Consider the following 13,102-nt stretch of genomic DNA (forward strand, 5'->3'; position numbering starts at 1 on the left):
GTTGTCGACATTAGCCGCAGTGTTAATTTAGACTCCAGCTTGACCCTGTTACCTTCTTATCTCCAGGGAACGCTGTGCTTGAGCTGCGGCTGCTCTTCCATGCTCTGACCAAAGCAGCTTGTCACCTGTACCTGGCCCTGCTCCCTCTGCGCCGAGCCGCCACCCACTTCGCCGACTGCGCTAGGTACTTGGTAAACCATGCCCAGCAACCCCCCTTTCCCCCTGGCTACCTCCATCAAGGCGAACCCCTGGCCAGGAAGGGCACGCTACACTTCCTGGAGGGCATGTGCGTGGTGTGCGAGACGGTGCCCAATATGATGGGCGCAGCGCTTAGTATCGGGGCCGCTTTTTGTCACGCGCTGCAGGGAGGTTTCTACATCCTGGCAGCCACCCTGCGCACCATCCAGATCAACCTATTCTCGCAAATGAACGGCGAGAAGGAGAGGTGGGACAAAGAGCGGCTGAGAGCGAAAGAGGGCGAGAAGAAGCTCAATTCGAAAGTGCTGGAATACATCTCGGTGTTTTGTCAAGACCCTGTCAGCGCTTTACGCATCAAGGTCGACGTGCCACCTGTGTATAGATAATCTTTTTCCGTGGCTAACTGGCACATACGGGGCCTTCTTCTAACTGCTGAGGGGTTAGAAGTACAGCAGAGTGTTGATTGGTTTGCAGGGAGGGCAGGAGGTTGAACTCTGACCTCTGGTTTTCACTCACTGTTGAGGGAAATGGTACCAAAAGAATCAAATAAATTATGTAAGTGTGAGAAAAGATGAATAAACTATGGTGCATTTTGTTATATTGTTTTACATTTATGGAAATGTAAAAAAAAAATTAAACATCTCAATCAAATGAAACCCAACATTTTTGTTTATTGTATTTAGATCTTTATTGCTACATTATTTTACTCCTTAATCTCACAAACTATTTTAAAGTGCTATCTTGTTCATTTGTTCAGACATTTATTAACAATAAATCTACAGCAATATGATTAAAAAAATAAATCTATTAGCATTATCTTAATCCACAGGACTGGCAATGGAAAACAGGGTTATCAAAATGTCGCTGTTCACCTACTCATTCTAGTTGAAGTCAAACTAAATCAGCAGTAGGCCACCTTTAGGTCACCAACATTTATCCTGCAGGGCTGTTTGGCTTTATCTCAGCCCTGTCAGGTCTGTAAAAGGATGAGAGCAAAGACAGAAGTAGCCAACATTCAATAGATTAAGTCTGGCTGGCATCCGGGATCAAGTATTTTGCCTCTGAGCTCAGACTGCACTTGTACTGCGTGCGGCATAAAGAGACAGGCGGGATGATGATGAGGAAGGAGTAGACAGGGAAGCTGACACTAAAGTCTTGCGTCAGGTGTAGCGTGGAGCCTCTCAGGAGGGATTTTCCCAGCTACAGTGAGAAGGAAAAAAAAAGAAAAAAAAAAAAAAAATCCCTCAGGCTGGTGTGACAAACACAACTGAAAATCCACCACATTAAAGACATTTATATCAGTATTTTAAAAGGCAACAAGGTAAAATATTAAATTCTCATGACAGACACAAAATAGCAGCAGCATCATCAGTATCACAAATGAACTTACAGAGCATGTCTCCAATTCTTCTGACAGCTCCTTTGTTCACTTTGTACTCGTTCTGCTCGGACCTGAGATGAGAAGAGGAGGCGCATGTGTAATTTAGACATCAGAATTACGGACAGCTCCTCAACCACCAGAGAAAATAAGCTTAAAACCAAACAGGTTTGTAGGCTTAATCTCATTACTCACGCCCTCAGCTTTGTCACTGCCTCCAGCCTTCGAAGGGCCGAAAAGACATTTTTCTGCACATCAGAAGAAAGGGCTTCAAACGTGTGAAGGTCACCTGCGGAAAAACCAAACAAACTGAGTTCGCCGCAAGTTACCAGGTTGCAATGACTCTAGAGATCAGAGGTCATTTACCTGAGAGGATGAGCTTTGTAGCCAGGTTTCGCACAGCAGGTAGAACCCGTTTCTCAGTAAACACACAATCTTCCTCTTCACACAAGAACCTGAACATCAGCTGGATATAAAAACACTCCAGTGAATTAAAGAACAAGCTTTCTTCACTTCTTTTAGTCTGCTTTGAGTCAGCCACTGCTAATCAGTGCCATAACTTTCACAAAGTGTGGCCACAAGTGGTGTGACCTACTAACCTCTGCAGCACTTTTTAGTGGCCACTACTAAAAGACTGATATATTAGAACATATAAGTAGGCAGATGAGGTGGCATAAATCTCAGGAATGTGACCTGATGACAGCCGTTTTCATCCTGATACTCTGTTTAGTTTTACTTTCATTTTCCAAAGCTGTTTGTTTAGGTCAAGTTCAGGAAAATACTGAGGTTTGGGTTACGCTGGGTAATACACACACACACAAATTTAGCTCTTCATATAGTCATAAAATGGCTTAATTATATTTAATTTAATATTATTGTATGAGTTTAAAAGTTAAGCGTAGAGCATGTCCTTTCATATGGTTAGAAACCCTGCTATGATGGTTAGTCAGCCATAACTAATATCTGAAGTGATGAATAACATTTTTAAGATGATAATGGTATTCTAGTGTAATCCAGCAACTCTCCTGAAACATTAAGGTCCATAATTTGTTGGACAAAGACACTTTTTGTGGTTTTGTCAGTCTAAGAGAAGAAAGCCATCATTAGGCTGAAAAAGCAAAATAGAGAAACAAAAATCAGAGATACAGGAAAAACTTTACAAGTGGCCAAATCAACAATCTGGTCCATTCTTAAAAAGAATGAATGCACTGACCAGCTCAGCAACACCAAAAAGGCCTGAAAGACCACCAAAGTGTATGATCACACAATTATGTCCATGGCAAAGAAAAACAACCTCACAACATCTAAGCAAGTCCAGAACACTCAAGGAGGTAAGTATCATTGGCGTGGCCTACAACCAAGAGGTGCCTTCAAGAACGGAAATGCAGAGGGTTTACAACAAGGTGCAAACCACTGGTTACACTCAAGAACAACAAGGCCAGAACAGACTTTGCAAGAAAACATCTAAAAGAGCCTGCCTAGTTCTTAAAATAAAAAAACCCAAACACCATTCTTTGGACAGATAAAACCAAGATTAAGCTGTACCAGAATGATGTAAAGAGAAAAAGTATGAAGAAGTAAAGAAACAGCTCATGACTCCAAGCACGTATGGCTGCCAGTGAAACCAGTTGGGTCACTAGTGTTTACTGATGATGTGACTGCTGACTGGTGTAGCATTTCAAGTGTGAAATGTACAGGGCTGTCCTCTCTGCTCAGAGTCAGCCAAATGTTGCAAATCTGATCAGACAGCGCTTCACAGTGCAAACGGATAATAACCCAAAGCAAACTGCAGACGCAACACAAGGGTTTCTCAAGGTAACGAAATGGAATATTCTTTAAGTCAGCCACCTGATTTCAATGCAACAAAGCATGATTTTCAGTTATTAAATACAAAACTAATGCAGAGAGACCCACAAACTACCAGAAGGTGGAGGTGGCTGCAGGCCTAGCAGAGCATCTTAAGGGAGAAAATACAGCATTCTGGGACATCCAGTTCCAGACTTCAGGCTGTCAGATGAAAACACTTTGCATTCAAAGTATTCAAAGCATTTAAAACAAAGTTCAATTTTCCATTTATTTTTGAGCCTCTGAAAATCAGGGGCTATGTATAAAAACTGTCTGTAATTCCCACACAGTTAATGCAGAAGTTTTGTAAAACACGCTGAATTAAAGATGAAAGTCTGCACTTCAAAAATCACATCTTGATTGTTTGTGTACAGAAGCAAAAATACCAGAATTGTGGCTTTTTGTCCAATAAATTATGGAGCTCTCTCTATTTACTCTAATGCTCGGAGTCACACTTTATTTCAGTTTCTATTCTTTGAAATCTCTCATGATGAAAGGGGAAAACGTGATAAATGCTTGAAGTAGAATTAAACCCACATATATATAAAGTTCACTCTTTAAACAAATGAGAAATGTGGGTTTTAAAACTGCCTTTCAGAAAGAGAAAGCCAGTTGTGCTCAGAGAAACTGGTTTGCCCTTAATTACTCAAGTTAAAGGACCTGATATGAGTCTAAGAAGGGTTGCAGCAGCTTCTGCAGAAAGGACAGCACTTCCAGCCCTGTGTCTGACACGGTCACTTCCTGTTGACTGATGAGGACTGCTCCACATTTCTGCAGGAATGAACATGCCTCCTCAAAGTCCTAAATGATGAAGAGACAGCAGTTTGCAATATGAGTAACCATAAATACATAATCAAGAAGACACAATCTCTATCAAAAAGGTATACAGGTCACAAAGTTAGAAGCAAATAACTAAAGCATCTTAAACACAATTTCCTATGGATAAAATCCATTTAGCTCTTCCTGAGGTTATTGTCTTTATGAGAATGGGATGAATGAGAATAATCTTGATCCTGACAAATATGGCTATTACCTGAGATGCCCTGCCGGGGATAAAGATGAATTCATTGGAGAAGACATCCTGCAGGAAGCAGAAGAAGGTGAAGAGCTCATCTGTGAACAGAACAGGTCATGGTTAAGCAGGATGCATCCATTTATGAGACTGAGAACATGAAACTGTGCCACTCACCCCTCTGTGCACTTTTTGTGATGTGTATGGCAGTTGCGAGCATTCCTGGACGCACAAAAACATGTAACGCTTGATTCCTATAAGAAACCAGCATCAGCATCGCTGGTGCTGTCCTCATCACATCCTCCTCTGGACTGAGTGGATGTTGCTTCGCTGGCTCTTCCTCCTGAACCAGGTAGACACGGCCCGCTTTATGATGGACAATGGAGTGATGAAGAGCCATGGTGGATGACATCACATCAGCATCTGGGATGTTTGCTGCAAAATGCAACCTTCACATTATCTTGGGGGTTTCAGGTTTGAGGGTCAAATCCCCTTCAGAAAGTCGTGTGTGTGTGTGTGTGTGTTTAAGTGCTCACACGTGCCTGCATGTGTGAATGTTCACACACAGGACACCTGTGAAGTGAGACAGTTCAGTGGAGTCCTCTTAGGATAAGTTACTTAAAGTGCATTAATCCACTGAACAGCTCCAAAGTGATTCTGAACACTTGTGCCAACTTGCATTCACCTAATCTTTGTGATCCACATAGGAGCGGGTCAAAAGGAGCCTTCAGTGTCCTGAGGGGAGACGGACTTAGATGCAACAGAAGGGAAACTACTCAGTTACTCTTCTGCATTAACCTTGTCTGGTTGTCTAGCAATGCAATATGCAAAGGCCACCTACTGGTCACTGAAGGGAAAGCAAGTCACATTAAGGCCCCACTGTAAGCAGAGCCTCTATTAATCTTAACCCTAAGCTTGATGCTGGTGCTTTAATACACAATATCATTAAAATAATTTGATATTTTGTAACCCACCCGGCCAGTTCAGACGAGCCCCAAAGTCCAGCGCCAGTTTCCTGAGCCAGAGGGTTTTTTCTGTGACTTCATGCCACTGAAGGCCCTCTTCTGTTAAAGTTGTGACTGGAGCCTGGAGCAACAGGCAGGCCATCAAAGACCAAGGGCTGATCAGAGAACCCTCCTCCTGGGTTCTTACAATCAAACAAGCCAGCCAGTTCACACAGCCCTGGGTCTCTGGAGTGGGCCTCTGAGGAAGATCTCTGAACAGAAGATGAGGCAGATTATGAGGTTACATACAGGTTATTTCATGAAATTTTGAGGGTTTACAATGACACAACTATACACTCAAGTTGTGTGATTATTACACTGTGCTATGCTTTTGTTTATTTGGTATATTTAAAAAAAAATTTCTATGTTTAAGAAAATTCTATATTAAAAAGGTACATTTTTAAATTTAAGTTGTTTTATACTCTTCATCCAAACTGCTTACTTACCACTAATGGAGATTACATTCACAGAAAATATAAATGGCAAATTATGAACTACTTTACTACTGATTTTTATAGGTGGATACCCCAAAATCAGCATTTCTAACCAGAGCCATCTGTGACTGTGATAAATAGGCACCAAAACAACAGCTAATCTGTACCTTGGTATGAGGTTGTACTCGCTCCGATTTATCTTTCCTTCACACAGCTGTCGGGCAGACAGGGGGCGGCCAAAGTTCACATGCATGCAGCCGTAATCTTCCTGCAGAACGCTGCTAGCCTTAAAGAGTCCCTGCAGGGAAGAAGCAAGGGCAAGAGGCTCATGTTTTCACATCTTTTAGAACCAAAGATTACATGTAAATTTTGATGAAGTCAAAAGTAATGTAGCCCAAACTTACCATGGTGCTTTCTTTGGGTTTGGGGACACCCAGTAACTCAAGTGCGAGCAATGACTCCTCCAGCACTCTGTCATAACTGATGCTGATGGGCACCAGCGTGACATCGAATACCTCACCTTTGAAGTAGGGCTCCAGCACCATGTCCATCATACCTGCAGACAGACGCAGATGTTGCACAGCTGACACAGACATATCCAAGTGGAAAAACAAAGAAACGCGACCTTAAAAGAAAACGCGCTCCAAGATCAGGATGTAAATGTTTCTTGGAATTAAAAAAATAAATAAATAAAATGTTGAAAAATGAACAATACCAAAATTTATACATGACCTGAAAATACTGTTTGACTTTTAATACCCTCAACTGTGAGAGTGTATGTCCCCTTGGTATGGAAAAACAATCAACAAACAAAAAAAACACATACCTATAAAGACCTTTATGACCTGAAAAGATAAATCATTAACCAGGTAAATATCTCTGTAATTAGTGTGGCAGTGGAGGGCTTTCAAGAAACCCACAATGGAGAAAAGACCATCATGCTCATCTGCATTGAAATTAAAGCAACAACAACAAAAAAAAAAAAAAAAAAAAAAAAAAAAAAACTTTGACATCCTGGGACACACCAACAAACAAGGTCCTACATTTGGACACTTACCAAGCTTTGGCACCAGAGACTTCAGTGTGCGACTCCTGAAGCCTTCTACATAAAACTCTAAAGGAGCATATCCTGTCTACAAAAGAAAGATTAAGCTGTTGGAAGCCCTCTTTTTTATTGTTAAATACAGGAGCTGACTGTCAATGATGCATTCAGGAATACTTTGAGAAGTCAGTGACTCACCCTGACAATTGTTCGGACGTATTCTGTCAGTACCGCCCAGTACAGTTTATCAGAGCCGATCGCTCGTCGGATAAAGAAAGCTCCAGAGCGGCGCAGAATCCCTCCAACAATCTTCATCCCTGCCAGAGCTTTACAGTGGAGGAGGAGAGACGACAAAAAAAAAAAAGTTTTGATGCTACGCTGCAAATCAACTGGCTGTAATGTAGTATGATTTAAATCACTCTTTGCTGTTTTAATTCAAATAGATACTTGCGAATTCCTGCAGCAATGACAGGTATTGGGATGTCGTAGGTGAACAGGATGTAGGAGATAACCAGGAAGTCCATATAACTCCTGTGATTGGGAATCAGGATCACGGGACTCTCCTGGACGGCTTGTTGGAGCTGTAGTGACAGAAAAATTCAAGCTTTGAAGAAATCAGAGAAATTACAGTAAATGAACTGATTCTCATATAGCAGGTTTCATACCAGCAACCATTCATACAAGCACTTTCTATGTCAGTGCTTTCTTTCCAACACCCAGCCAGGGACCAAACCACCAACCTCCAGATTAGTAGAGGATCTCCTCTACCTCCTGATTCTCTGTATAGTACTAGGAAGCCGCAATAGTTGCCCCCCCCAAAAAAAAAAAAATCTGAAGCGCTTTAATATATTATTTTATATATATATAGTACATTTTAAAACAAACAGGTCAACAACTGATTAAAGTGTACTGATTTCTGAGGCGTTCTGACCATGCTGAGTCCTTCCATGTTGACATAGATGCTTCTGAAGACTCTCTTGAACACCTTGTTGACAGTGTAGGCCATCAGTCTGATAAACCCCAGCTGCAGGTTTTGAGACATTTCCTCCAAAATCCCACAGGCCTCTTCTCGCACCTTCTCCACAGATGACCCCGTCTCCATGGCAATCTAAGGGGGGATGTGAGGTGGATAAGACTGACTCCATGTTGACAATGCTACAATGTAAAGCTTCATTATCCCTTATTTATTTATTTATTTTTAAATGACATACCTCTTTAGCAACATAGCGCAGATAGTGGGACTCCAGCACAGCTTTGTTGAGGTCAGAGGTGGAGCAGGGTGGGGCTCCTTTGTACAGTTGGGGGGTAAACGTCCTCAGGGCATAGCTAAGATCACTGCTGCGCCTCCTCTCCTCTAATACATCCGTAAATTCATCCTCATCCTTCAGGTTTGCTGTGGCTGAATCTTTATACTGGAGGAAGGAGGAAGTTTTATTTTAAATGTCTTAAATCTAAGATGTTTGACACTGGAACAAAACAGAAACCCCACAGCTAACCTACTGAAGGGTTTCCTGGGTGTCCCCAGAAGTATAGAATTACTTTAGCTCTGTAATGGTGGTCCAAAGTAGCATCACAGAACGCTGGTGTTTTGAATTTGGATTCATTAGAATCACATGTTTTATAGTATAGAATTTTAGCTTTATTTCAAGGGGATCAACAAAAGCACTGCATTAACTATTTAGGAATTACAGCTATTTTTATACACAATATTCCATTTTCAGAGGATCAAAATTAGTCGGCCAATTGACCAACAAGCAATTTCATGTTAAGGTGAGGTGGAAAATTCAAATAAATCTATCAGAAAGACAGCAAAAAGACCAGCTCAGCAACAGAAAAAATGACTGGAAGACACCAGAAGACAACTAAAGTCCATGAGGACAGAATTATCACCATGCATAACCAAGTCAAACATACCACACCATCTCTCAAACATGGTGGAGGCAGCGTTATGGTATGGTATGGGCATGTATGGCTGCCAGTGGAACCAGTTGGGTCACTAGTGTTAAGTGATGATGTGCCTGCTGATAGAAGTAGCAGGATGAACTGTGAAGTATACAGGCCTATACTCCCTGCTCAGATTCAGCCAAACGCTGCAGCGCAAATGGCCCAAAGCAAACTGCAAAAGCAACCCAAGAGTTTCTCAAGGCAGAGAAATGGATCTACTTCAATAGCCAAGTTATTTACCTGATCTCGACTCAATAGGCTACAGCATGCTTTGTAGTTAATGAAGACAAAACTGAAGGCAGAGAGACCCACAAACAAGCAGCCACTGCAGGCCTAGCAGAGCATCTCAAGGGAGGTAACAGCATTTGATGTCCATGCAATCACTGTCAAGGATTTTCATGCAAGTACTTCAGAGCCTCTGCATAGCGGAATATGTACGCAAATGTAATCCTTAAAAAGTTGGTGCAATACTTTTGTAAAACCACTTGAATTTAAACCTGAAAGTCTGCATTTCAATCACTTCGAGATGATCTCATTTAAGTTAGTTATGTCTTTAATCCGTTAAAATGCTCTGCTCACCTCTAATCTGAGTTTATAACCTTTATACACAAGCATGTTTTTGTGACAGTCCAACTAGTTTCGAAGCCAGTTCTGCTCTAAAGCAAAAGTGAAAAAAAAAAAAGTGTAAACTTAAAGGACGTACAGCGCTTACTTATAGTTTCTGTTTCTCTTTGAGGGAAAATGCGTATTTTTTATTATTTTTGGTGGGCCAAGACAAATGAAATATCTTCCTAAAAACACGAAGTTTATCTTGTTAAAACCATAAACAGTCGTTATCGCTCATGTGCTCTGTTTTGCAGTCTGCTCTGACCTGTTAATACCGGTTGGTGAAAAACTATTAAGCAACACGGGCTTAGAAACACTGTTTTTCTAAGTAGACCAAAGTTTCAACAAACTAAGGCGGCTCGGACACCTCTGTCTGCATAATTAACAGCAAAAACAACCTCTACTTGAAGGCAGACGAAAGCAAACATCACTAATAGTTTTGTTCAGCGGTCTCTTCTTAGCTCTTGCATATTTTCTTGTCGCTGCTAACTTTGAAAGTTTTGAAGAAAAGCGTCGACAGAGCCGAGCGAAAAGGATGCGCCGAGTGTATCGAGGAGAAGGACAAACCCAGGCTCCTTACCGTATTCGTCATTCTGTACACGGAGGAACACGACCCCAGCAGGTGACTGCTCTCATTGACTTTGTCTTTTTGTACTTGGAGGTTCTCCTCGATACACACTGCGTGTTGTAATACAGCACTTCGGGGCCCAGGGCCAATGGTGTCGCTGGGTTTTGGAAACTCCTCCCGCATATTGTAATGTGCAGCCCTCTGGTCTCAACCAGCCCCTCCACTTTTCTATGTGTGGTGCTCATGCTTCACAGGCAAACCGGAGTTTACCGATTGTGGAAAAATGTCTTGCGATGATATGTGGAAAAACTCTCTTACACTCTTAGTGCTCCCATAGGAATTATAGGGGTAAATGGAAACACATCAGGAATGATCTCAGGGCATGCTGCCTATCAGTATAGGAAGGGTTATAAGGCCATTTGCAAACAATTTGAAGTCCATGATTCTACAGTGGGAAAGATTATTTGCAAGTGGAAAAGAGTGGATTTCCCAGAAAATTCATCCCAAATGTCAGACTGTGCAGTGCTCAGAGAAATTGCAAATAACCCGAGAGCTACATCTCAGATTCTGCAGGCCTCAGTAAGCATTTTAAAAGTTGTGACAGTACAGTTGCAAAGCTGCATCACAACAAACCACAAGACTTCTGGGACAGTGCCCTTTGGACAGATGAGACCAAAGCGGAGATGCTTGGCCATAATGTACAGCACCATGTTTGTTGAAAACCAAACACAGAACATAAGCACAAACACCTCATACTAACTGTTAAGCACGGTGGTGGAGGGGTGATGATTTGGGCTTTGTTTTAGGACCACAGGACCTGGGCACCTTGCAGTGATTTAGTCGACCATGAACTCCTGTGTGTACCAAAGTATTCTAGAGGCAAATGTGAGGCCATCTGTCCAACAGCTAAAATTAGGTCATGCAACAGGACCATGATCCCAAGCATAGCAGCAAATCTATCAGCCTTGATTTTATCAGTGTCCCAGTCAAAGTCCAGACTTCAACCCGACTGAAATGCTGTGGCAGGACTTTAAGAGAGCTGTGCTAAACGAATGCCCACAAACCTCAATGAAGAGTAAAGAAGAGTGGCGCAAAATTCCTTCACAATGGGAGAGACTGATAAATTCACGCAGGAAATAATTACTTCAAGTTATTAAAGTTGGTTCTACGAGCTATTAAATCATAGATTAATCATTAATCACAGGATTGCATAGAGTCACGTGATAATGTTTTCTTTTTTTGACAATTTTCATAGTGAATATACATATATGATATAAATTAAGCCCTTTTGGTTAACCTGCTCCCTGTTGGCCCCCCACCCCTCTGTGCAGCCAGTCTAGAGCTACAGACTCAAAAATGCTTCACCAGCCAAGAGAAGCCGGTGTGGGTTTCATCAGTGGGGAGCGGTCTGATGCATCACTCCCATGACAGACAGATGAAGACATTCAAAATGAAGAGCAGCCACAATAGAGAATATTTGTAAACCTTTATTTTGGGTGTCAAAATGAACTTTTTTGTTGCTGTTAAATAACAACTCATCATCTGCTGTTAAGGTGGACATTAGTTCGGCAGGCAGAGGAGTTGTTCTTGTTCCTACTGATAGTGGATGGTCACACACAAAGTATTTACCCAAGTGTCATTAATGAGCACGATTGCACCAATTTAACTGTTTGAAGGAAAGCAAAGGTGTGGCTCATGTTCACAGTTAAGGCAAAAATAAAAACACTTTCAAGCTATTTTAGCTCTTTCACTGAAAGAATAATAGCACTCTTAAAGCATTATGTACACACACACACACATCATCGCTTAAAAACTATACTGTAGGCCTATGATAATATTCAGCTAATTTTATTCACAATAAACTAAGTGATGGAGAAAAAGATCAAACTTTCCTTTTTATACTGTGACCTCTCTTAGCTGCGTATATTCTGATGAGGATTTCTGGTAGCAGTAATAGAAATATAAGCTATCTTACACACACTGTTATACTTAAACAGTATAACGTCGACATCTAAACAATCATGTAGACTAGATGAACTGTAAAGGCGTCTCACAAATCCAAACAGAAATCACATTCTCACCACAACAGATGCATACTCTGAATAGAAAAATAAAAATATTTCAGCAACAGATAACGACACTTAAATTTTAGAGGAAGTTGATGACTTAAAGTGTTGTGCTTTTCGGTTATAACACTGACTTGATTGATTTGAATTCAAATAGAGTCATACTTCACACGCATACATGTTGCTACATTGTAACGTTGCCTGTGGAGAGCTGCACTTCCATGCTGACTGAAGACCGTAAAATACAGGAGGGCCAAAACTGGCATGAGCTGAATAAAAAAAAATGCAGGAACATAGAAATAACACCAAAAATACCAAAAAGAAAGATGGCTGCCCCTCCCTGAGCCTGGTTCTGCTGGAGGTTTCTTCCTGTAAAAAGGGAGTGCTTGCTCATAGGGGGCCATCTGATTGTTGGGGTTTTCTCTCTATTACTGCAGGGTCTTTGCCTGACTATATAAAGCGCCTTGAGGCAACTGTTGTTGTGAATTATATGAATAAAACTGAATTGAAAAAGTCGACAGATGAAAATGTAGAAATCAACTGAAGACACTGGCTTAACTACGCCATTTTTTAAATGTGAGTAATGTATTTGTGTGGAAATGCTTATGCCATTTTTGGTCCTCCAGACTAGATGGTCACAGTAAGAAAATTAATTCCAAATTGAGTGTTTGGCACAAGTTTAAGTAACCTGTTCTCTGATGTGTGCACTGCATGGTTATGATGAACAGAGGCCACAGGTAGGCCATTACTGTGTGCTGAAGTCTAGCTACTGAGATACTGTCAACACTCCCTTTAATATAGTATCAGTACTAAGCTGCCTGAATAAATTACTATTATTTCTCATACGCATACATACATATAGTCAGATGAACCCAAAGGCCATCTTTTAATAAAAGTGCGCTTATATGCATCTTGTGCATTAAGACTATTCACAGCAGATTGCTTTACTTTTTTACTAGTTTTACTCTCTGCTGTCCACTAATAAAGTGCTCCATCTCGTGTTAA

General features: G+C 41.3%; 2 protein-coding genes across 2 annotated transcripts in view; both read right to left on the reverse strand.

Moving 5' to 3' along the window:
• Positions 1–895: 895 nt before the first annotated feature.
• Positions 896–10,167, reverse strand: gnpat2 (glyceronephosphate O-acyltransferase 2). Its single transcript, XM_030721999.1, has 16 exons — positions 10,044–10,167; positions 8,125–8,325; positions 7,845–8,021; positions 7,365–7,494; positions 7,112–7,239; positions 6,929–7,004; positions 6,276–6,427; positions 6,039–6,169; positions 5,408–5,649; positions 4,611–4,868; positions 4,455–4,534; positions 4,082–4,222; positions 1,943–2,042; positions 1,772–1,865; positions 1,589–1,650; positions 896–1,398 (listed from the first exon to the last, which is right to left on the reverse strand). The coding sequence occupies exons 1-16, from the start codon at positions 10,053–10,055 to the stop codon at positions 1,346–1,348; spliced, it is 2,037 nt and encodes a 678-aa protein (XP_030577859.1). The 5' UTR covers positions 10,056–10,167; the 3' UTR covers positions 896–1,345.
• A 1,338-nt stretch (positions 10,168–11,505) lies between these two features.
• lpin1b (lipin 1b) overlaps positions 11,506–13,102 on the reverse strand; it is a 12,388-nt gene continuing 10,791 nt past the window's right edge. The window contains exon 20 of the mRNA XM_030721797.1: positions 11,506–13,102. This exon is cut by the window's right edge and continues 289 nt beyond it. The gene's annotated coding sequence lies outside the window, so the exon portion shown is untranslated.

The sequence above is a fragment of the Archocentrus centrarchus genome, chromosome 24 (genome assembly GCF_007364275.1).
Source record: "Archocentrus centrarchus isolate MPI-CPG fArcCen1 chromosome 24, fArcCen1, whole genome shotgun sequence".
NCBI classification, from domain to species: Eukaryota; Metazoa; Chordata; class Actinopteri; order Cichliformes; family Cichlidae; genus Archocentrus; species Archocentrus centrarchus.